The 20,848-nt window shown below is 64.7% G+C and overlaps 3 protein-coding genes and 1 long non-coding RNA gene across 4 annotated transcripts; 2 read left to right on the top strand and 2 right to left on the bottom strand.

Annotated features, from left to right (window-relative positions):
- Nucleotides 1–40: 40 nt before the first annotated feature.
- Nucleotides 41–7,852, top strand: CNNM4 (cyclin and CBS domain divalent metal cation transport mediator 4). The gene is made up of 7 exons (XM_082072562.1): nt 41–1,483; nt 3,628–3,771; nt 3,859–3,996; nt 4,231–4,400; nt 4,497–4,596; nt 5,984–6,165; nt 6,261–7,852. The coding sequence occupies exons 1-7, from the start codon at nt 58–60 to the stop codon at nt 6,471–6,473; spliced, it is 2,373 nt and encodes a 790-aa protein (XP_081928688.1). The 5' UTR covers nt 41–57; the 3' UTR covers nt 6,474–7,852.
- A 337-nt stretch (nt 7,853–8,189) lies between these two features.
- LOC309450035 lies at nt 8,190–9,627 on the top strand. The gene is made up of 3 exons (XR_014186038.1): nt 8,190–8,428; nt 9,005–9,187; nt 9,491–9,627. It is a non-coding gene; the product is annotated as an uncharacterized lncRNA (long non-coding RNA).
- On the bottom strand, nt 9,532–10,685 carry ANKRD39 (ankyrin repeat domain 39). The gene is made up of 4 exons (XM_082072650.1): nt 10,453–10,685; nt 10,233–10,336; nt 9,939–10,142; nt 9,532–9,855 (listed from the first exon to the last, which is right to left on the bottom strand). Exons 1-4 carry the CDS (start codon nt 10,550–10,552, stop codon nt 9,718–9,720), a joined length of 546 nt encoding a protein of 181 aa, XP_081928776.1. The 5' UTR covers nt 10,553–10,685; the 3' UTR covers nt 9,532–9,717.
- A 958-nt stretch (nt 10,686–11,643) lies between these two features.
- On the bottom strand, nt 11,644–19,410 carry SEMA4C (semaphorin 4C). Its single transcript, XM_082072649.1, has 15 exons — nt 19,343–19,410; nt 17,400–17,540; nt 16,036–16,184; nt 15,876–15,938; nt 15,693–15,791; nt 14,908–15,004; nt 14,708–14,824; nt 14,464–14,615; nt 14,188–14,363; nt 13,964–14,108; nt 13,660–13,882; nt 13,465–13,580; nt 13,230–13,387; nt 13,077–13,147; nt 11,644–12,994 (listed from the first exon to the last, which is right to left on the bottom strand). Exons 2-15 carry the CDS (start codon nt 17,509–17,511, stop codon nt 12,168–12,170), a joined length of 2,505 nt encoding a protein of 834 aa, XP_081928775.1. The 5' UTR covers nt 17,512–17,540; nt 19,343–19,410; the 3' UTR covers nt 11,644–12,167.
- Between the last annotated feature and the right edge of the window lie 1,438 nt (nt 19,411–20,848).

The following is a 20,848-nucleotide window of genomic DNA, read 5'->3' on the forward strand; positions in this document are numbered from 1 at the left end:
GTGGGCGTGTCCCGCCCGGTGACGTCGCCGCGAGCGCGGCGGCCGCGAGACACCAACATGGCGCCGGGCGGCGGGAGGCGGCGCGGCGGCCCCGGCGGGGCCCGGGGGGGCGGCGGCATCGCGGGGGTCCCGGCGGCTCCTCCCCCGTTCCTGCCGCCGCTGCTGCTGCTGCTGGCGCTGCCCCGCGGGGCGGTCGCGGCGGGGGACACGGTGATCCTGGGGATGCGGCTGGAGGAGAGCTCGAAACCGGCGCCGGGGGCTGCGACCCGCGGGCCCATCCGTGTGACCGAGGGGAGCGACGTGCTGCTGCGCCTCTACGGGCTGGGCCTGGGGCCGCACACCGGGCAGCACGTCGCCTTCGCCGAGCTCCGGCCCGCCGCCAACGCTTCGGTTCCCAACGGCACCTGCCCCGAGCGCTCCCAGGACCTGCTGGTGCAAACGGGCCTGGCCGAGGCCCGCGACACCTCGGCCCTGCTGCGGGTCCACGTCCAGCCCCTGCGCAAGGACGAGCGCGCCAAGACCTACGTGCTGTGCTCCCAGCGCCGGCCCGGCCAGCCCTGGTTACCCCACGACGGCGACGACGGGACGCTGGTGGTGTTGGAGGAGAAGAAGTGGCTGCTGCCCCTTTGGCTGCAGGTGATTCTCATCGCCGGGTTGCTGGTGCTGTCGGGGATATTCAGCGGGCTCAACCTGGGCCTCATGGCGCTGGATCCCATGGAGCTGCGCATCGTGCAGAACTGCGGCACCGACAAGGAGAAGCGCTACGCCCGCAAGATCGAGCCCATCCGCCGCAAGGGGAATTATCTGCTGTGTTCGCTGCTGCTGGGCAACGTGCTGGTCAACACCACCCTCACCATTTTCCTCGACGACCTCATTGGCTCCGGGATCGGCGCCGTTGTGGCTTCGACCATCGGCATCGTGATCTTCGGGGAGATCGTGCCCCAGGCGCTCTGCTCCCGCCACGGCCTGGCCGTGGGGGCCAACACCATTGTGATCACCAAATTTTTTATGATGGTGACGTTCCCCCTTTCTTACCCCATCAGCAAACTCCTCGACTGCATCCTGGGCCAGGAGATCGGCACTGTCTACAACCGGGAGAAGCTGGTGGAGATGCTGAAGGTGACGGAACCCTACAACGACCTGGTGAGGGAAGAGCTCAACATGATCCAGGGAGCCCTGGAGCTCCGCACCAAAACGGTGGAGGACGTGATGACGCCGCTGGAGAACTGCTTCATGATAAAGAGCGACGCCATCCTGGACTTCAACACCATGTCGGAGATCATGGAGAGCGGCTACACCCGCATCCCCGTCTACGAGGAGGACCGCTCCAACATCATGGACATCCTCTACGTCAAGGACCTGGCTTTTGTCGACCCCGACGACTGCACCCCCCTCAAAACCATCACCAAGTTCTACAACCACCCCGTCCACGTTGTTTTCCATGACACTAAGCTAGACGCCATGCTGGAGGAGTTCAAAAAGGGTGAGGGGACATTCAGGGGGTGCTGCTTCCGCTTCCCCGGGTGCTGCTGCTTCCCTGGGCTCTGCTCCTTCTTCCCTGGGTGCTGCTTCTTCCCCGGGTGCTGCTTTCCCCCACTCTGAGGATGCCAAAAGCAAAACTCTGCAGAGTTTTTGCGCCCTGGGGCTGCCTGGTGTCCCCACAGTTCAAGCAATTGTGAGCAGGAGGGGACTGGGAAGCTGGGGACACGTTGTTGGGCACCGAACCGGGGCAGTTGCCCGTCCCTGGGGTTTGTAACGGGAGAACCTCGGTGTTACGGGCGGAGGAGTAATCAGCGCCAGCCTCCAGAAACACTTCAGGAGTGTTTATTTGCTCCTTGGTTTTAATTATTGGCCCCGGAGGCTGGTGAATTGCTGCTGGAAAATTGTTTGTCTCCCTGGTTTGGGTTTGGTTCCCTCCTCAGGGCCCGTCCCGGCTGCGGGGATTGTTTTGGAACTGCCCTGATTAGCAAAAAGCCTTCCTGGCAAGTGTTTTTCCTCCGGTTCGTCTCGCGCCGGTTCCGGAGCCGCCGCAGGAGCGCGCGGCCGCCCCCATTCCCAAAAAACGGAGCCATGTTGCTGCCGGGGTTATCCCGGCTGCTGGCACCGGCTTTCCCTCCGACGAAGCCTTATTAACGGATTTAAAGCGCGCTCGTTCCGGTTACAAAGCCGCCCACGGCCTGTGTAGTGATTTATTTATCGCTGGGTCAGGCCGGGTGATTCCTGGGCTGGTTTTGGGGTCCCTCTCCGAACCCCATTGTTGCGGATGTGGCGGAGCCACGAGGCTCTGCCCTCATCCCACCCATCGGGACCCACGTTGGAAGCGGGAGACGCACCCAAAAAGAGGATAAAAAGGGGAAAAAATTAACAGGCTGCGCTTGTGATTGTATTAATTGCAGCACTTGACAGCCGGACTGATTCTCCGAGGTGTTGCAGACGCTGGCCTGGGGTGACAGTGCCCGTGGGGACACCCAGCGCCTCGTCCCGACCGTCCCCTTCTCTCGGTGTGAAGCTTTGAGTGGGGAATGACCCCACAGGGAGCTCCCAGCCCCTCTGCTGAGCTTAGGGGGTTGCTCACGCCCCTTGTTTGAGGACGCTGGTGGCAAAGGGGGTCTCGGGGCAGTGTGGGAGGTGTCACTGCCATGGCGATGCCGCGGCAGCCACGCCGTGCCCTTTGCTCTGGCAGGTCAGGCTCCCCAGGGTGTGTTTGTTTTGCCGCCGGCCGCTCCCCACCGAGAGCAGCTTTGGCGGCTTGGCCTGGAGAGGAACCTCTGTCTGAGTCACCGGGTTGGTGAAGGAGCCACCGCGCCCCACGAGGGGTCATATGGGGGCGTGAGGCATTTTCACAGTGATTTTAGGGGTGTTTTGTTTCTTTACACGTGGCCTTTCTGCCGCGGGGTTGTCTGAATGGCGTGGGCTTGGAGCTGGAGCACAAGTGTGATGGGAGCGGCTGAGGGACCTGGGGGGTTCAGCTGGAGAACAGGAGCTGAGGGGAGACCTTCTGATCTCTGAACTGCCTGAAAGGAGCTTGGAGCCAGGGGGGGTCGGGCTCTGCTCCCCAGGAACAAGCGCCAGGAGCAGAGGAAACGGCCTCAAGTTGCGCCAGGGGAGGTTGAGGTTGGATGTGGGGAACAATTTGTTCCCCAAGGGCTGTGGGGCATTGGAACAGGCTGCCCAGGGCAGTGCTGGAGTCACCATCCCTGGAGGGCTGGACAGACGGACATGAGGTTCCAGGACATGGGGCAGTGCCAGAGGTGGGTTAACAGTTGGACTTGATCATCTTGAGTGGCTCTTCCAACCAAAACAATTGAATGTCATGGCACAGGCTGCTCCGGGGACACATCCCATCTCCTGTGACCACCCCCAAGCCAAACCCACACCCCATGGTGACAAGGAGATGCCAAGGAGATGCCGTGAGCCTCGCAGGCGCCACTGTCACCCTCCTAATGACTGTCATTACACTGGGAATTAGCTCCCAGCCCAGGGGCTTGTTTAGATTTTCACTGGTTTATTGTTTCCTGCTTGGGGAGGGAAGGGCCGGTGACACATCCTGGGATGCAGGAACCCACGGTTGAGGCTGGGGGTGCCCTGGGGGTGTCTCTCTTCATGCGCCTGTGTGTCTGTCCGCAGGGAAGTCCCATCTGGCCATTGTGCAGAAGGTGAACAACGAGGGGGAGGGTGATCCCTTCTACGAGGTGCTGGGGCTGGTGACGCTGGAGGACGTCATCGAGGAGATCATCAAGTCGGAGATCCTGGACGAATCGGATAAATTCAGTAAGTCTGAGGTTCGGCACCTCTTCCCCCACCCATGGGTGTTGCTGGGGATCCCGCTTGTCCCCACTGACACCCCATTCCCCCCAGTCGACAACAGCCACCAGAACCGGGTGGGCAACCAGAAGAAGAAACGGGACTTCTCGGCCTTCAAGGACCCCGTCATTGAGAAGAAGGTCAAGATCTCCCCGCAGCTGCTGCTGGCCGCTCACCGCTTCCTCTCCACAGGTGAGTTTTTTGAGGGGGATGCCCCCCGACAGCTCTGGGCAGCCCTCGGTGCTGGGATGTGTCCCCCCAGGGCTAGAGCTGCCTTTGCTGGGGACCTGGAGCTGGTTTTGTGGACTTTCCGCCCCAGGGAGATGACAACGTGGCCCAGCAGCACCCCGAGGGATGGGGAGGGGACACAGTTATCAAGAGGGACAAGGACAGCGACTCTGACCCCTTGGCCCCTCTCCGTTTCAGAGGTGACGCTCTTCACCCCAAACTTCATCTCGGAGAAGATCCTGTTGCGGCTCCTCAAATATTCTGACGTCATCCAGGAGCTGAAGTTTGACGAGGAGAACAAGAAATCCCCGCGGCACTTCCTCTACTGCAAGAACAAAGCGGCCGACTACTTCATTCTCATCCTGCAGGTACTGGGGTGCAGGGGGGTCCCTCGGCCGCAATGCGGGGGTCTCACCCAGCCCAACCCCAAGGGATTTGGTTTTCACGCCATTTCTCCCTCGCAGGGCAAGGTGGAGGTGGAGGCCGGCAAGGAATGTATGAAGTTTGAAGCGGGAGCGTTCTCCTACTATGGGGTGATGGCGCTCGGCCCCAATCCTGTGTCCGGTAAGCACCCCCCGATCGCCGGGGTGGGCAGAGCGCCCTCCCCCCGATGTAGAGCTGCTTGTGGGCACAGGAGATGCTGGAGGTTCTGAGGTCCTGCTGGTGCCTCCTGGGCGCTGTTTGGCTGGTGCTTGTCCTAGAATAGAATTGCAGAATTGTTTTGGTTGGAAAAGCCCCTTGAGCTCGTAGAGTTTACCCATAACCCCCACCCCCAGCACTGCCCCATGTCCTGAGAACCTCATGTCCGTCTGTCCAGCCCTCCAGGGATGGTGACTCCAGCACTGCCCTGGGCAGCCTGTTCCAATGCCCCACAGCCCTTTGGGGAAGAAATTGTTCCCCACATCCAACCTCAACCTCCCCTGGCGCAATTTGAGGCCGGTTCCTCTGGTCCTTTTCCAGTTCCCATCACACTTGTGCCCCAGCCCCTTCCTCAGCTCTGTTGCCTTCTCTCAACTTGCTCCAGCATCTCAAGATCTGGCAGCAGATTGATGCTCCATGCCTGAGGCTGAAAACCCCAATTTTGGGCTGAAGATTCCAATTTTGGGCTCTCTCCCATCACCGCCAGGCCAGACGCTGACCCTCACAGCTCAGCTCAGCATTGGGGTGTCACCAGCACCCAAACGATGGGCAGAGGCACCCGCCACCCCCCGTCCTTCACCCAGAGGCTTCCCTTGACCTTGACCTCTGTGTCTGTGCTGTGTTGTCCGTCTGTCTGTCCCCAGCCTAGCCCCGGCGCCCATCTACAAATCCAAGGTCATTATTTTCCTGGGTGACAGGTAAATGGCGCAGCTGCGTGACATGCCAAACCCCGCTGTCACTGCAGTGACCCCCCCAGAGTGGGTGTCCCCCCATTAATGCAGCACCGGGTGTTTTGACCCCCATGCTGGGCTGGTTACTCATCCTCTTGGTGTCACCTGGCCCTGCTTACAGTGACATAGGGTCCTCCACACCCCGTAACCCCCCTATTTCTGCCACCAGATGGTGGTGGCTGTCCCCATGCTGGCAAGGAGGTGACACTCTCCCCGCTGCTGCATGTGGTTCCTGTGTCACCCCCACTTTCCGAGCACGTCACTGTGTCCCTGTAACCCCCACCGTGTCCCCAACCCCACGGAGGGCCATTGATCCACCAGTTCGAGGAGCCACAGGGTCCTTGGGCTGTCCCCTGTCCCTGGAGCAAGGGGACTGGTGGCTCCATGACCGTGCTTGGTGGCATTTTGGCTGGGAGCAAATCCTGGGGACGGCAGCGCTTGGCCCCAGGGCTGGGGTAGACGCGTGTCCCCTCGCTCCCTGTCACTGCTGGTGTCACTGGGGGCTCTTCCCCTCATGCCGCAAGACCCTCCTTGGGGTTGGGTGTCCCCGATGTGACTAACTGTCCCTCCTGTCCCTGCAGAGACCCGCTCCCCATCCCACGTCAGCAGCCTGAACCGCTCGGCCTCCCTCAGCTACCACGAACGCTCCGATTCCGTCTCATCCCCCGCCAGCGGCAGCAACAACCAGCTCAACGCTGGGACCAGTGCCCAGTATGTGGCCGATTTCAGCGTCCGTGCCCTCACTGACCTCCAGTTCGTCAAGGTGAGGGGGATGGGGACATCACACGGGGATGGGGACATCACCGGTGGGGTCTGTCACCGCTCCTCACCCCCCATTATTATTTTTCCCTGGCACAGATCACGCGGCATGAATACCAGAACGGCCTGATGGCCTCTCGCATGGACAGTTGTCCCCAATCCCCCGACAGCAACGCCCCCAAACCAGACACCCCCGGTTTACCGGAGAAACCGGAACCTTCCGCCACCGCCGACGAGACCACCAGCCTCCTGAACGAGAGGAACTGCCTGGGCCGCCGGAGCAACCACAGCCCCCTGGAAAACTCCATCTGACCCCGGCCCCGCCGGCGCACGCCGGGACTGGACATCGCCTGCCCCCTTGATTATTTTGGGACCCTTTTCCCCCGGTAAGGAACCGCCTCGGCGTCTCCTCGGTGTCACCGGAGAAGCCCCCGGTTGAGCCGGAGGGAGGTGTGATAGGAAAAACAGAGCCGGGATTTGCTGCTGCTTTTTTTCTTTTTTCCTCCAGACTTGGCTTATTATTGTTTTTTAATTAATTTAAACGGATGACCGGTGGAGACGGCGCAATTTCTCTGCCGGCCGCCCCCGCCGCCGGCGCCCGTTCAGCTCAGGGAGCTTCAGGCCTCGGACGCCGCTTTGAGAGCGGGGTGGCTGCGCCGTGGCCCCCCCTGGGACGGGCATCCCGGCCCCCTCAACGGTGTTTTTGGGGTATGACGGTGACGTCTCGTCCTTCTCCTGGTGCGTGGGGGTGATGCCGTGGCCCCTCCCTGTGCCCGCTCCCCTTTCCCGCTGGCCCGGGGCACCGGGGGACGTGGCAGGTCTGAGGCCACGGGGATGGGCTTGGTGGCTCCGCGGTGGCTCCGGTGCAAAACGGTGGCTGAGGGGACACCCCCTGTTATCCTGGGAGGTCCCTAATCCGTCACGGTCGGTGTCATGGAGGACGGCAGGGATGGCCCCCCCACCCCAACGGTTCCGGTGCCTTCCCCCCCAGCACCGGTTGGGGCGTCTCAGAGTACCGGGAGGGGGGGATTGGTGACAGGGGGGGCGCAGGATCCGGCTTTTTGGGGTGACACAAAGCTAGTGACCAAAGTTGTACAGGCAGGAGGGGGCCAGCGCCATGTGTGTCCCCCCCAGCATAGGGGGACCCCAAAATCCCCCGGTGACCCCCTTGGGACAGGACGTGGGACCCCCGCTGAGCACCAGATGGATCCCCCTGGTCCCCAGAGCTTCACAGGAGGGGGTGGGAGAGACCCCCCCCGCCTCAAAAAAAAAAGCACAAGTTCCCTGGGTGAACTCTGTAAGTTATTGGGAGAAGGTTAATTATTTTTATTAATCACGTGTCGACGATCAGGTCCTGGATCCTTCCGCGGGGAGATACTAGAGATAATAATAATAATAATAATGAATTATAATAATAAACCGAGACAAAAAAAATCCCTTTTTTTATTAAATCTTCCTCTATGCAACCCCCACCCTGGGAATTCCTATTTATTTTTAGCATCAGGTTTGATTTGTATATTTGGGGGACGCTGGGCTCGGAGCGGGTGAGGGGGCCGGGTCTCCCCCCCGGTTATGACCCCCAACCCCCTCCTCCTGCCGCCCCCTCTCGGTTGTGAAACCGACTGTGGAATTTTATTCGTTGGGTTTTAGGGGTTTTTTGCCAGTTGGGTAATAAAAATTCTATATCTGTACGTGGGTCTGCTCCATGTTTCGCGGCGGGTGGGTGCGGGGAACCGCGGAGGGTGCGTCTCGGTCACCGGCGCCGCTGTGCGACGCGGCTCCTTTAAATCCGTTCCCCGTGTTGTTTACAGCGCTGCGGTGAGGCCCCGCCCCATGAGGTGTTAGCGGGTGGCGATTGGCTGCACTGCGTGAGGTGGGCCTGCCGGCGATTGGCCGCTAGGAGGAGCGTCGGCGGAGCGGCCGGCGATTGGCTGCGGGGCGGGGCGGCCGCCTAGAGGCGGGGCCACAGGGGGCGCAGCGGCCGCTGATTGGCTCCGCGGGAGGGAGGTGGGCGGGGCGCTGCGCTGCCGCCAGCGTCCTCTCAGTCGCCGCATCCTCCTCCGGTGACACCGGGGCGGCACCGGGGGCCTTGTCAATGTGGCTCCTCCGAGTCCTGCCGGCACGTCTGTGGTGCTTCCGGGACGGGCTGAGGGGCAGCGGTGCCTGTACCGGTGCCGCTCGGGCTCCCTCCCGCCGGGCCCGGGCTGCGCGCCCTCTGTGGAGATGGAGATGGGGAAGGACGAAAATGGAACCTTCAGATGCTACAGGTGAGAGCGGCCGGTAGCGCCGGACCCGCTCGGCCGATGTGTGTGGTTCAAAGGAGATTCCCCCTGTGCTGGGCACTGGGGAGGCCGAACCGCGGATCCTGGGGGCACTTTTGGGCCCCTCACACCAGGCTTGAGGTGCTGGAGCGAGTTGAGAGAAGGGAACGGAGCTGGTGAGGGGCTGGAGCACAAGTGTGATGGAGCGGCTGAGGGACCTGGGGGTTCAGCTGGAGAACAGGAGCTGAGGGGAGACCTTCTGATCTCTGAACTGCCTGAAAGGAGCTTGGAGCCAGGGGGGTCGGGCTCTGCTCCCCAGGAACAAGCGCCAGGAGCAGAGGAAACGGCCTCAAGTTGCGCCAGGGGAGGTTGAGGTTGGATGTGGGAACAATTTCTTCCCCAAAGGGCTGTGGGGCATTGGAACAGGCTGCCCAGGGCAGTGGGGGAGTCACCATCCCTGGAGGGCTGGACAGACGGACATGAGGTTCTCAGGACATGGGGCAGTACCACGGGTGGGTTATAGTTGGACTCGATATTAAAGGTCTTTTCCAACCAAAATGATTCTGTGATTCTCTTTGGCAGGTTCCACCCATCCCCAACGTCTGCCCGGTGCCGCAGCCTCTCCTCACACTCCCCCAACTACTTTATCTTGGTGCCCTCATGGCCTCCAGGACCCCAAATCCAGTCGATTTGCTCAACACCATTGAACTGAAAATCATCCCCAGCAGCCAACTGCCTTCCTGAGCCACCACAACACCGCACCAGGTAGGGAGCCAGCTTGGCAGCACGATGGCAACGGCTGCCCCAGTAGCCGTGCCCAACTGGGAAGCGCTGGGGGTTCTGTGGTGCTGGTGGAGCCACCTGCATCTGCGGTTCCTCTCGGCAGCGAGCAGTGGATCCTGGGCCATCATACAGCCACTAATTCAGGGTGTCCCCTGCGCATCTCCCTCCTCCCCACATGTATGTCGTGCATCTCTCTCTCATGCATCTTGCCACATTGCCCCATCTCAGGGTCTGACCGCCTTCCTGGGCACCACAAACTCAGCCCTGCTATTTCCTCTGCCACAGGTGTCACCAAACCATCCCACTGGGACAGGCTGAAACCCTTTTGCCTACTCCTCGGTGTCCCCAGCTGCTTGCCGGGGTGGGAGCGGAAATTTGGCTCCCTCATTGTGACACTCCCCACCAGGACGGGGTGAACCCGGCGCAGGGGACAGAGAGGCAGAGACGCCATTGGGTGCCAGGGGCTGTGTTTATCCATCGCAGATGTTGTCCAGTGGCACCGGGTGTCCCCGTCAGGTGTCCAGCAGGTCCCGCACCGCTGGGGTGGCCACGTCGCGGGGACACCGGCCCTTGGTGTCGCGGATGCCAGCCAGCGCCGGGCTGTGCTGCAGGAGCAGGGCACAGAGCTCCCGGTGGCCTTGCTCAGCGGCCTGTGGGTGACACATCTGTCATCGCCGGGGTGTGCAAACGCTGGCACAAGTCCCAGGGGGGACATCCCGGCTGTGCCACCCACCTTGTGCAGGCTGGTGCGGCCGTCCCCGTCGGTGGCCAGCGGGTCGGCGCCGTGGGCTAGCAACAGCTGGGCGATGGGCAGGTGGCCACAGTAGCTGGCGCGGTGCAGGGGGGTGGCACCACCTGGCGTGCGGGCATCACAGCGGGCGCCGCGCTGCAGCAGCAGCCGGCAGACGCCCAGGTGGCCATTGCGGCTGGCATAGTGCTGGGGGGTGACAAGGGGACACGGGTGTGGGTGGGGGGGGACACACAGGCACGGGGTCTGTCTGTCTGTCCCCTCTCCGTGCCCATGTACCAGTGCTGTGTACCCAGCCAGGTCGGGCTGGCTGGGCTCCCCCCGCCGCTCCAGCAGCTCCAGCACCCGGGGCTCGTCCCCGTCCCGCGCCGCCGCCCAGATCCCTACGGGCACCGGGAACGGGGTGGTGGTCAGGCAGGACCGGACCCGCAGCCCTGCCCGTACCCCGGCCCTTGGCGTCCCCCCAGCCCCCCAGCCCTGCTCCCGGGTTCCTCCCGACCCCGCTCGAAGTCCATCTCGGGCAGGCTCTGGTGGACGCTGGGCACCGCCAACCGCGACGGGCAGCAGGGACCGGGCGGAGAGCGGCGACCGGCCGCCATCGCCCCAGCCAGGCAGGGACGAAGGGAGCCGGAAAGGGCCGAAAGGAGCCGAGGGGAGCCGAGAAGGGCCGAAGGGAGCCGAGGGGAGCCGAGAAGGGCCGAAGGGAGCCGAGGGGAGCCGGGAAGGGCCGAAGGGAGCCGAGGGGAGCCGGGAAGGGCCGAAGGGAGCCGAGGGGAGCCGGGAAGGGCCGAAGGGAGCCGAGAGAAGCCGGGGAGAGCCGAAGGGAGCTGAGGGAAGCCGGGAAGAGCCGAATGAAGCCGAAAGGAGCCGAAGCGCCACACGCCCCGAGCGCTAGGGTGCGTGCGCGCTCTGGACCCCGCCAGGGGGCGCCCCCACCCCCCCAAAAACAGCTATATGGGGTCCCTGGGCTACCCCCCAACTATGGGGACCCAGGGGTCACCCCCCTGCTATGGAGTGCCTAGAGATCACCCGTCACACTTATGGGGGGCTCAGGCATCCCCACCCCACAGCTGTGGGGTACCCAAGCCTCAGCCCTCCCACTATGGTGGGGGGGCAGCGCTCACCCCCTCTCCGGGGGCTCAGGGCCCCCCCGGCCCCGCTTCCCACGCCCCGGGCAGCTCCTGGCCCCGCTCCCAGGCTCCACCACCGGGACCCCGGGTGCTGCTTCCGCCCAGCTTCCCAGCAGGGCCTCCCCGAGGACCACCTCCCCCCCAGCGCCCCACACTGACCCCCGGCATCCGGGGGGGGGCACGGGAATGGGGCCAGGCCTCAGCAGCCTCAGGCCCCGAGGGGGGCTGCCAGGCCACCCCCGCCCTGGGAATGGCGCCGCGATGCCCTTTTATAGCCCCAAGCGCGGCCTTTTTCCATGAGCTCAGCGGCCAGGGGGGGCCCAGCACCCTCCCCGCACCCCCCCATCCAGTACCGGACACAGCCCTGCGGGCTTCACTTTTCATTTTGTTGTCTGTTTGTTTTTTTTTTTTTTACTCCTTTTTATTATTAATATAAAAATACTCATGTATTTACAGCAAATAAATATATTTTGGTAACAAATAAATTACACTGGGGGGGGTTATACAAAAGGGGTGGCGTGCAGGGAGGTGGCAGGCGGGTGGGGGGTATTTACAGCTGGGACTGAGGGAGGTACAAAGTCCCACGGGGCTTGGGGGGGCTCCCCGGGGGGGGCGACGGGGGTGTTAGAAAAGTTCTCAGGAAGAAAAACCCGATCGGTTCTTAAATCATCCCAAAAAAACATCCTGTGGTCACTGCCCGGGACGGGGGGCTCAGTGGTCCCCAAGGCCGGTGGCCGTCCCCGAGGTTGGTCCCTTGCCCGAGACACGGTACCGAAGGCGGATGCAGTGACCGAGAGCAGCTGCGGTGCCCAAGCCGGGCGCCGGCGCCCCGAAAATGCGTGACGCGGTGCTGGTGCCACGGCCCCAAGGCGGGTGCCGTGGTGGCAGTCCCCAAAACGGGTACCGGCGCTGGGGTGGCAGTCCTGTCCCCAAAACGGGTGGCCAGCGCTGGCATCCCCGCAACGGTTGCCGGCACCTGTGCCACAGCAGCCCCAAGCCAGGTGCTGGTGCTGAGGCGGGTGTCCCCGCAGTGAGTGCCGGTGCCCTGAGGTAGGTACGGCGGGGAAAACCACTGGCCGGCGGCTCAGACCGACGACTCCTCCGGGTTGGAGTCAGGCAGGGGCTGGCGCTGCTGCAGCTTCCGCCGCAGCTCCTCGGCCAAATCGGCGCATGGTGGGCGCTCCTCGGCGCCCAGCGCCAGGCGGATGTAGCCGTTAGAGGAGGAACCGCGCAGGGGACCCAGGTGGATGCGGGTGGGCGAGTGCAGGGGCTGCCCAGGGATGGCGGCGGGTGGCGAGGAGGCGCCGGGGGGGCCGCCGTTGCGGCAGGCAGCGTGACCCGGCACAATTTTGAGTGAACCGTCCGAGTAGTAGTAGCTGGCTGGGTCCCAGAGCTTCTCATCTGAGTCAGAGGCGGCGCTGGGGATGAAGCGAGGGCTGGGGGGCTCCTTGGGCAGCTCGATGGGGTACACCAGGGTGCTCTCGATGGCTTTGGCGCCTTTGCCGAGCTCTTCCCGCAACCGCCGCCAAAGCGAGAACACCACCAGCACCAGCACCAGGCACAGCGCGCCCAGGCAAACTGCCACCACCCACACCAGCCCCAGGCTCTCCAGCGGCGCACGCGTCTCCAGTGGCCCCCCGGCGCCGGCCAACACCACCACTCGGTACACCTCACCACCCAAGCGGGCGCCCTGCTCCTCCGAGAAGCAACGGTACGTGCCGCTGTGCTGCGCCCCAGCTCCTGGCACCACCAGTGCCCGCAGCCGCGAGTCGCGCAGCACCAACGCCTGCTCGGCTGCCAGCGCCCGGCCCTCGAAGGTCCACAGTGCCTGCGCCAGGTTGGAGCCCAACCGGCATGTCAGCACCAGGTCGGTGCCGGCCACCACCGTCACGTTTTTGGGGGTGATGGGCCCTGTGGGAGAGGAGGCGCAAAGGTTGGAGGAGGCTCACGTGCACCCCCCGGCTCCACGCGGTGTTTTGTGGGGGGGTCTCACCTTGCTTGGCCGCCTGCGGCACAGTGCAGGCGCGCGTATCCGAGCTCAGCACGTCCTGGACCAGGTGGGACCTGCGGGAGGAGGTGACGGAGGTAAAGGGGGGACCTTGCACCACATTGGGGTGTCCCTCCCTCCCTGGGGAACCCCCCGTACCCGTTGAGGCCGTCGATGTGGACGCAGAGGCTGGCGTTGCGGCTCCAGGCGCAGTACGGATCCCGTGCCAGCACGCAGTCTGTGCACGACTGGTAGCGGCCGCAGTCGGCCAGGGGCAACTGGGCCAACTGGAAACGAGAGCCGGCGAAGAGCAGCTTCTGCAAGGGCGGGAGAAGGGGTGAGGTGACAACCAGGTGACATGGTGACACCCCAACCGTCCCGTGGCACTGCTCACCTTCCGTCCAGCCAGCACCAGGCTCTCCACGGGCTGCGCCGGCTCAAAAACCTGCAGCTCTTCAACCAGATGGACACGAGCACCCAGGTTCAGTGCCTTGTGCACCCAACCGTCACCTGCGGGTCATGGCGGGCGGTGAGGGACGTCCCCACACCAGGAACCCTCCGGTGTCCCCTCCCCGGTGTCCCCCGGTACCTGTGCCGATGAAGAGCACCTCGTAGACAGTGCCGTCCAGCCCGGTCACCCGGTCGACCACCAGCTGGGTGAAGTTGGCGTCTTTCTTGAGGAGGAGCGGGCGGCCGCGGTGCGGCAGGACGGGCTCGTCCATCAGCGGGTGCTTCTTGGCGAAGTTGAGGGTGTTGTCGGGCAGTTCGAGAGAGCTGGCGAAGCCGTTCTGGCGGTGCCAGTCGGTGATGCACTGGGGACAAGGGACGCCGTGAGGTGCACGGCCGCGTACCCCACCTTCTTGTCCCCTCCCAACCCCCGTGTTGTCACTCACTGCGCCGGGACGGGGACTTGGCACCTCATCCGAGTACCGGCCCCACTTCTGCGCCTGCTCACGGTATTCCTTGTAGGGCCCTTCAAACGCCTTCTTCACCTCCAGGATGTGGTACCGGCAAATAGCCGAAACATCCACATCCCCCCTGCGAGGGACAGCGTGTGTTTGGAAGAGCTACCGGTGACAGGGAACCCTGGCACTGCCACGTCTCCCTGCGCACTCACCAGCGGGCCTGAAACACCCCAAAAAACGTGGTGTCCTGCCAATTGTCCCCCGGGAGAGTGAAGACTGCCTGGAGGCGGTTGAAGTGGAGCTGCTGCTCGGGCGCTGCGCACACCAGCCGAGCCTTCAGGAACGTCGTCCACTTCTTCTGCAGCGTGCGGGCGCCACCGACGTCCCCCTGCGCACCCAACGGCATCAAGACAGGGCCACCACGCTCACCGGTGGAGCCAAGTCACGCTGGGACGGTGTCCCTGGTGCGGGTTGTCCCCTTGCCGTACCTTGCAGACGCGTGCCACGCGGGCCACCACCTGCTCAGCGTAGCAGTCGTACTCCACCGCCCGCTCGCTGAAGAAGAAGTAAACCTTGTCGTCGTCGCCAGTGCTGCTGGCCGCGCTCTCCTGCACGTAAGCCGAAGCCACAAAGTGGGGCTCTGCAGACATGGGGGGCAGAAAGGGGATGGTAACGCCGTGCCGTGGTTTGGTCGTCCCTGCGCCGTGTCCCCTTTTGTCCCCTCCACCATACCGTTCAGCCAGGAGGTGAGATATTCTGTCTTCATGGAGTAGTGGGGGCCCAGGTTGCGGAGGATGACAGGCTCCGTGCCCAAAAAGTTGTTGAAGGTGGCCGAGTAGAGCTCCCCATCTGGCAAGAGAGGGGTTAGGGAGGGGGTGGGGGGCACAGCGGGCACCCTCCAACCCCAGCGGGTGCCCAGCAGTGCCACCTACCCACAATGAGGCCGGTGTGTCCCTTGGTGGGGTCATAGGGACACTTGCCCTTCCCGTCCTCAAATGCCACTGGGTCCAGGGTGAAGCCGGAGAGATCCTGGGGGGCACAGGAGTGGGTGGGGGTCCAGACACCCTCCCTGCTTCACGTCCCCCCTGTGCCCAAAACAGCCCCAGGGACAGGGACAGCCCTGGAGCACCCTCTTGGGGACAGGGACACCCTCGGTTGATGTTCCTGAGGACAAGGACACCCCTGGAGCACCCTCTTGATGACAAGGACACCCTTGGACCACCCTCCCAGGGACAGAGAAACCCCTGGAGCACCCTCTTGGTGACAAGGACACCCTTGGACCACCCTCCCAGGGACAGGGACACACCTGGATGACGCTCCTGGGCACAGGGACACCCCCCAGATGACCCTTCTGGGCCACAAACAGCCCTGGATGACTCATTATGGGGACAGTGACACCCCTAAATGATGCTCCCAGGAACAGGGACACCCCCCAAAGCCCCCCCCCGCCCCCCCCAGGCAGAGGGACACTCCTGGGACAAGGACACCCCCCCAGGTGACCGCAGCAGGCACAGGAACACCCCTAACAACCCTCCAAGGGGACAGGGACACCCCCAGACCACCCTGATGGCATCAAGGCCACCCCTGCACCCGGAGATTCCTCTGAAGGGGGACAGGGACACCCCTGAGGCCATGGGATGGCTGCCCTGGACCTCACCCCCAGGGATGGGGTGGGGGTGACAGGTTTTGGGGCCCCCGCGGTGGGTGGGACACTCACAATGTAGGTGCACTTGGGCTGGAAGGCGTAGGTGCCGCAGGCGTAGAGGTGGGAGCTGTTGTAGCTCTGCAGGAAGCGCACATAGTTGAAACAGTCGGTCTGGGGGGGGAAAACAATCCATTAAGAGGGTGACAGTGAGTGGGGGGGGCACACTGGGGTGTCCCCAACACCCCTGTCCCCAACCTGGTTGTTCTTGCCCTTCTGGATGCACTCAGCTTTCTTATCCACGGGGGCTTCCCAGGAGATCTGGGGACATAAAAAGAGTCAGTGGGATAGAAATACCCCCGTGCCCCAAAAATATAACCCCCCTCACCCCAAACATACCCCCCCCCGGGGAACTCACCGCCGCCTTGAGCTCCACGGTGCCGGTGGCCACGGCAAACACGGCCTCGCGGGCGCCCACGTAGAGCAGCCCCTCGGCCTCATCCAGCGTCAGCGTCAGGTAGTGCGAGACCCCCCCCCGCGAGAAGCGCTTGGCCGCGTCCTTCAGCTCTGCAGGGTTTGAGGAGGGGGGGGACACGGGGACATCAGGGCAAGGCCACCACTGGCACCCCTCTTGTCTCCCCCACCCCAGGCACTGCCGGAAGCCCCCCGGCCCCAGACAAAGGGCTCTTTGTCACCGGAGCAGGCGGTGGCGGTGCCGGGCGAACACAGTGGCCTTTGGCGAGACCCCGTGTCCCTCCCCCGGCCGCCCCCAGGCCCTGCAGAAAGGCCCCATTGACCGGGAGGCGCCAGGGCCCCCGGGCAGGGATGGGGATGCGGGGCTGGCATGGCATGGGGACAGCACGGGGACAGCACGGGGACGTGGGGTGCTGGCACAGCAAAAGAATGGGGAGCGCAGGCACGCGGGTGGCACAGGGGGCACGGGATGGGGACGGTGGCACAGCGAAGGGTGGGGGACATGGCATGGGGATGCCGGTGTGGCACAGGGATAGGGGACATGGGGCACTGCCACTGCACAGGGACAGGGAACGGGGCAAAGGGATGGGGACACAGGGCATGGCAAAGGGACAGGGATGCCGGTGCTGGCACGGCATGGGGACAGAGCACATGGCACAGATGGGGACACAGGGTGCTGGCACGGCAAAGGGATGGCATCTCAGGGTGCTGGCACGGCAAGGAATGGGGACAGGGGACATGCAGAGGATTTGGGACAGGGGGCAATGGCAGGGCATGGGGACATGGCACAGGGCTGGGGACACAGGGTGATGGCACAGCACAGGGCGAGGGGACACGGCACAGCGTTGGGGACAGGGGGCAATGGCAGGGCATGGGGACATGGCACAGGGCTGGGGACACAGGGTGATGGCACAGCACGGGGATGGGGAACACAGCGCAGGGTTGATGGCAGGGCATGGGGACATGGCACAAGGTTGGGGACAGGGGGCAATGGCAGGACACAGGGACATGGCACAGGGTTAGGGACACACGGGCACAGCATAGGGGACACAGAGCTGTGTCCCTGCGTGTCCCCCCTCTGTTCCCACAGACCCCAGTTTTGGGGCCACCAACACAGGGGGGTCCCCACTATGCTGACAAGCTCAGGGCAGGGAGGGGACAGAAGCTGCCTGAGGTGGGGACAACTATAGCCAGCGCCATGTCACCCCAGTGTCAGCGAGGGGTGGGAGTGACACACCCACCCCACTGTGCCTCAGTTTCCCCAAGCTGCTCCCCTCTCCCTGGGGGGGGGACACACACAGTACTCACCGGCGTAGGTGACAGTTTTTCGGGGTACGGCGCTCCATGAGGACTCCGGGGGGGTGGCAGCGGTGGCAAGGGCCAGCAGCAAGGCGAGGGCCAGCAGCCGCTGGGGGACCATGGTGCCGGGGAGGGGGGGACACACGCGGCCTGGGGGGGACAGGGACACGCCCGGCCCCTGTTAGGGTTACAGAGCCGGCGTCACGCGGGCGGCGCGGGGACAAGGCGGGCATTGAGGGCTGCGTGTCACGAGGCCGGGGGCACCCCACGCAGCGGGGGGGGCCACACATGGGCCCCCCCTCACCATGGTCCCTCCTCCAGTGGTGACGAGTGCCGGGGGGGTCTATAGAGGAGGAAACGGGCCCTTCCGCTTCCCACCCCACCCAGCGGCCCCACCTCACCCACCTCCTGCCCTGGGACCCCCCGGCACTGCCCGCTGGCCGGGGGGTGTCCCCGCTGTGTCCCCCTCCCGGGCTGGGCAGGATGCGGCCGGGAATTGTTCTGCGCTGCCCGGCGGGAAGCAGGAAGCCGGGGGGGTTCGGGGGGGCCCTGCGCCAGGCGAGGAAGGATTTCCGGGAGGGTGGGGGGCCGGGAATAGGCCCCCCCCCCCCAGGCGTGGGAATGGGGGACGCCCCGGTTGGGCTGCTCAGGTGGGGGGGCTTGCAGGAAGGGGGGCTGGCGGTGCCAGGGGCATGGCCGGGGTGCCAGGGACACAGCTGGGGTGTCACGGTCATGGCCAGGGTGCCACGGGCACAACCGGTTGCCATGGGCACAGCTGGGGTGCCATGGTCATGGCCAGGGTGCCATGGGCACAGTCAGGGTGCCATGGGCACAACCAGGTGCCAAAGGCACAGCCGAGATGTCACAGGCACGGCCGGGGTGCCACAGGGATAGTCGGGGTGCCACAGTCATGGCCATGGTGCCCTAGGCACAGCCAGGGTGCCATGGGTACAGCTGGCGTGCCACGGTCATGGCCATGGTGCCATGGGCACAACTGGGTGCCATGGGCACAGCCAGGGTGCCACAGGCAAAGCCGGGGTGCCACAGGGGCAGTCGGGGTGCCACGGTCATGGCCAGAGTGTCCTGGGCACAGTCAGGGTGCCATGGACAAAGCTGGGGTGCCACGGGCACGGTCAGGGTGCCACAGGCACAACCAGGGTGCCATGGACAAAGCTGGGGTGCCATGGGCACTGTCAGGGTGCCATGGGCACAACCAGGGTGCCATGGACAAAGCTGGGGTGCCATGGGCACTGTCAGGGTGCCATGGGCACTGTCAGGGTGCCATGGACAAAGCTGGGGTGCCATGGGCACTGTCAGGGTGCCACAGGCACAACCAGGGTGCCATGGACAAAGCTGGGGTGCCACAGGCACAACGCGGGTGCCACGGGCACAATCAGGGTGCGACAGGCATGGCCAGGGTGCCACAGGCACAGCTGGGGTGCCACAATCAGGGACAGCATGTCCCAGGCACCATCAGGGTCCCCAGGGCACGGCCGGGGCGCCACGGGCAGGACGGGGTCCCGGGGGTCCCCGGTTTCGGTGCTGGACGCCTGGGGGTCCCACGGGGGGCCCGGGTGCCACGGTGCCATCCCGAGGAGGGGGTCCCCACGACGCTGCCATCCCGGGGGTGTCCCCGCGGCGATGCCATCCCGGGGTGTCCCGGCCTCACGGCGACACGCGGGACGAGCCCACGGCGTTGGGGGGGGGGGGTCGGTGTACCAACGGATCGGGGCGGGGGGGTGGTCCCCGTTACCGGAGCGGGGTTCCAGCCCCCACAGCAGCGCGATAAGGCGGCGATACCGCCCGGGGTGCCGGTCCCGATCGCCGGTACCGGGAGGAACAAAGCGCCTCCCCCTCCTCCCCCCGCCCCCGCGGCTCCGCCACAACAATACCGGGGCGGGGCGGGGGGGGCCGGGGCGGGCCCGGCGGGGGCTGGGGGGGCCCGCACTCACCTCGGGGCGCGGCGGCGGCGGCGCGGGGGGGGCGGCCCGGCCGGGGCGGCGGGAGCGGCGGGAGGCGGCGGTCGGGGCGGCGGTGGGTGCGCGGCGCGCGGCTCCGCGAGGCCCCGCCCAGCCCTGACGTCACGGCCGCCCCGGCGGGAGGGGGCTCGGGTGGGATCGGAACAGATCGGCTGGGATCGGATCGGATTGGCTTAACCCGGACCCGCTCGGCCCCGGCTCGGCTCAACCCGGCTCGTTTAAGGCTCAGCTCAGCTCATTTCGGCTCAGCTCCGTTTGGCTCAGCCCAGTTTGGTTCATCTTAAGCAGGCTTGGCTCAGCCTGGTTTGGCTCGGCCCAGTTTGGCTCAACCAGGCTTGGCTCAGCCCAGCCCAGTTCAGCTCAGGGTAGCTTGGTTTAAACCAGATCAGCTCATCTCAGCTTGGCTCAACCTGGCACAACTCAGCCCAGTTTGGTTCAAGGAGGCTCAGCTCAGTCCAGTCCAGCTCAGCCTAGTTTGGTATAACCCAGTTCAGTTCAGCCCAGCTTGGTGCAGCCAGGCTTGGTCTAGCCCAGTTCAGGGCAGCTTGGCCCAGTCCAACCCCATCCACCTTGGTCTGACCAAACTCAGCCCAACCCACCTAGGCTCAGCGTAGTGGGTGCAGGAACCATGGCACTCTTTTGGGGTGCTAATGGCCACCGACACTGCCCCCAAAAACACACAGGCGCAGGAGGATCTACAGGTGTTTATTGGGTTCAGGGGGCACCCTCGGGCACCCTCGGGTGCCCGGGACACCCCAGGACAGGGGGTGGGGACAGGGTCAGGGACCCCCACCCTGTGCCAGCATCTCCTGCCACTTGATGTAAAGGAGAATGGCCAAGCCCTTGAGCTGGGTGCGAAAGAGGAGCTGGGTGCTCTCAGGCAGCCCCCTCCCGAAAAGCTGGTCCAGCCTGGCACAGAGCAGCTCCAGGTGACCCTGGGGGGACAGGCGGGGGAGTCAGGGACACAGGGGAACCCCCGGGTCACCCCCAGGGCCCGGCGCTCACCTGCTGCTTGGCCGGTGGCTGCTCAGTGCCCACCACGTTGCTGGCGAGGAGGAGGAGGCTGTAACTCAGGTAACAAGCCTGAGGGGACAGCAGACACGGGGGGGTCACCAAAAGGGACGTGGGAGACATGTGGGGTGCTTCACAGCACCCATTTCCCGGCGAGGGGAGCACCCACCTCCCAGTCAGGGTCCGCCGGCTCCTCCAGACGCCCGGAGAGCATGAGGCTTCTCAGGGCATCTGGTCGTGCCAGCACCAGGAACCGGCACAGCACCTGCAGCTGCGGGGACAGCGGGTGTCAGGGTACCCTGGGGGGGTGACAAAACCCCAGGACAGTCCTACCTGGGTGCACCCACCTCTGCGTGTGCCTCGGGGGGTGGCACCACGCCCGGTGGCTCCCCCAGCAGCTGGGCCATGGCGTGAAGGCTCAGGTGCCGGCGAAGCTCCCTGGAGAGAGGGAGGGAAAAGCGTGAGGGA

This window comes from Streptopelia decaocto (assembly GCF_964273445.1).
Source record: "Streptopelia decaocto genome assembly, chromosome: 25".
NCBI classification, from domain to species: Eukaryota; Metazoa; Chordata; class Aves; order Columbiformes; family Columbidae; genus Streptopelia; species Streptopelia decaocto.

Excerpts from the sequence above, each read along its gene's own strand:
- CNNM4 (XM_082072562.1), top strand. The coding sequence starts at position 58 with ATGGCGCCGGGCGGCGGGAGGCGGCGCGGCGGCCCCGGCGGGGCCCGG. Across the intron at positions 3,772-3,858 it reads GGACGAATCGGATAAATTCA|TCGACAACAGCCACCAGAAC; the intron begins GTAAGTCTGAGG and ends CATTCCCCCCAG. Across the intron at positions 6,166-6,260 it reads CTGACCTCCAGTTCGTCAAG|ATCACGCGGCATGAATACCA; the intron begins GTGAGGGGGATG and ends TCCCTGGCACAG.
- SEMA4C (XM_082072649.1), bottom strand. The coding sequence starts at position 17,511 with ATGGTCCCCCAGCGGCTGCTGGCCCTCGCCTTGCTGCTGGCCCTTGCC. Across the intron at positions 14,364-14,463 it reads GCGTGGCACGCGTCTGCAAG|GGGGACGTCGGTGGCGCCCG; the intron begins GTACGGCAAGGG and ends TTGGGTGCGCAG. Across the intron at positions 14,109-14,187 it reads GGGGTGTTTCAGGCCCGCTG|GGGGGATGTGGATGTTTCGG; the intron begins GTGAGTGCGCAG and ends TGTCCCTCGCAG.
- ANKRD39 (XM_082072650.1), bottom strand. The coding sequence starts at position 10,552 with ATGGCGGCCGGTCGCCGCTCTCCGCCCGGTCCCTGCTGCCCGTCGCGG. Across the intron at positions 10,337-10,452 it reads CGAGATGGACTTCGAGCGGG|GGATCTGGGCGGCGGCGCGG; the intron begins GTCGGGAGGAAC and ends CGGTGCCCGTAG. Across the intron at positions 10,143-10,232 it reads TGGCTGGGTACACAGCACTG|CACTATGCCAGCCGCAATGG; the intron begins GTACATGGGCAC and ends GTCACCCCCCAG.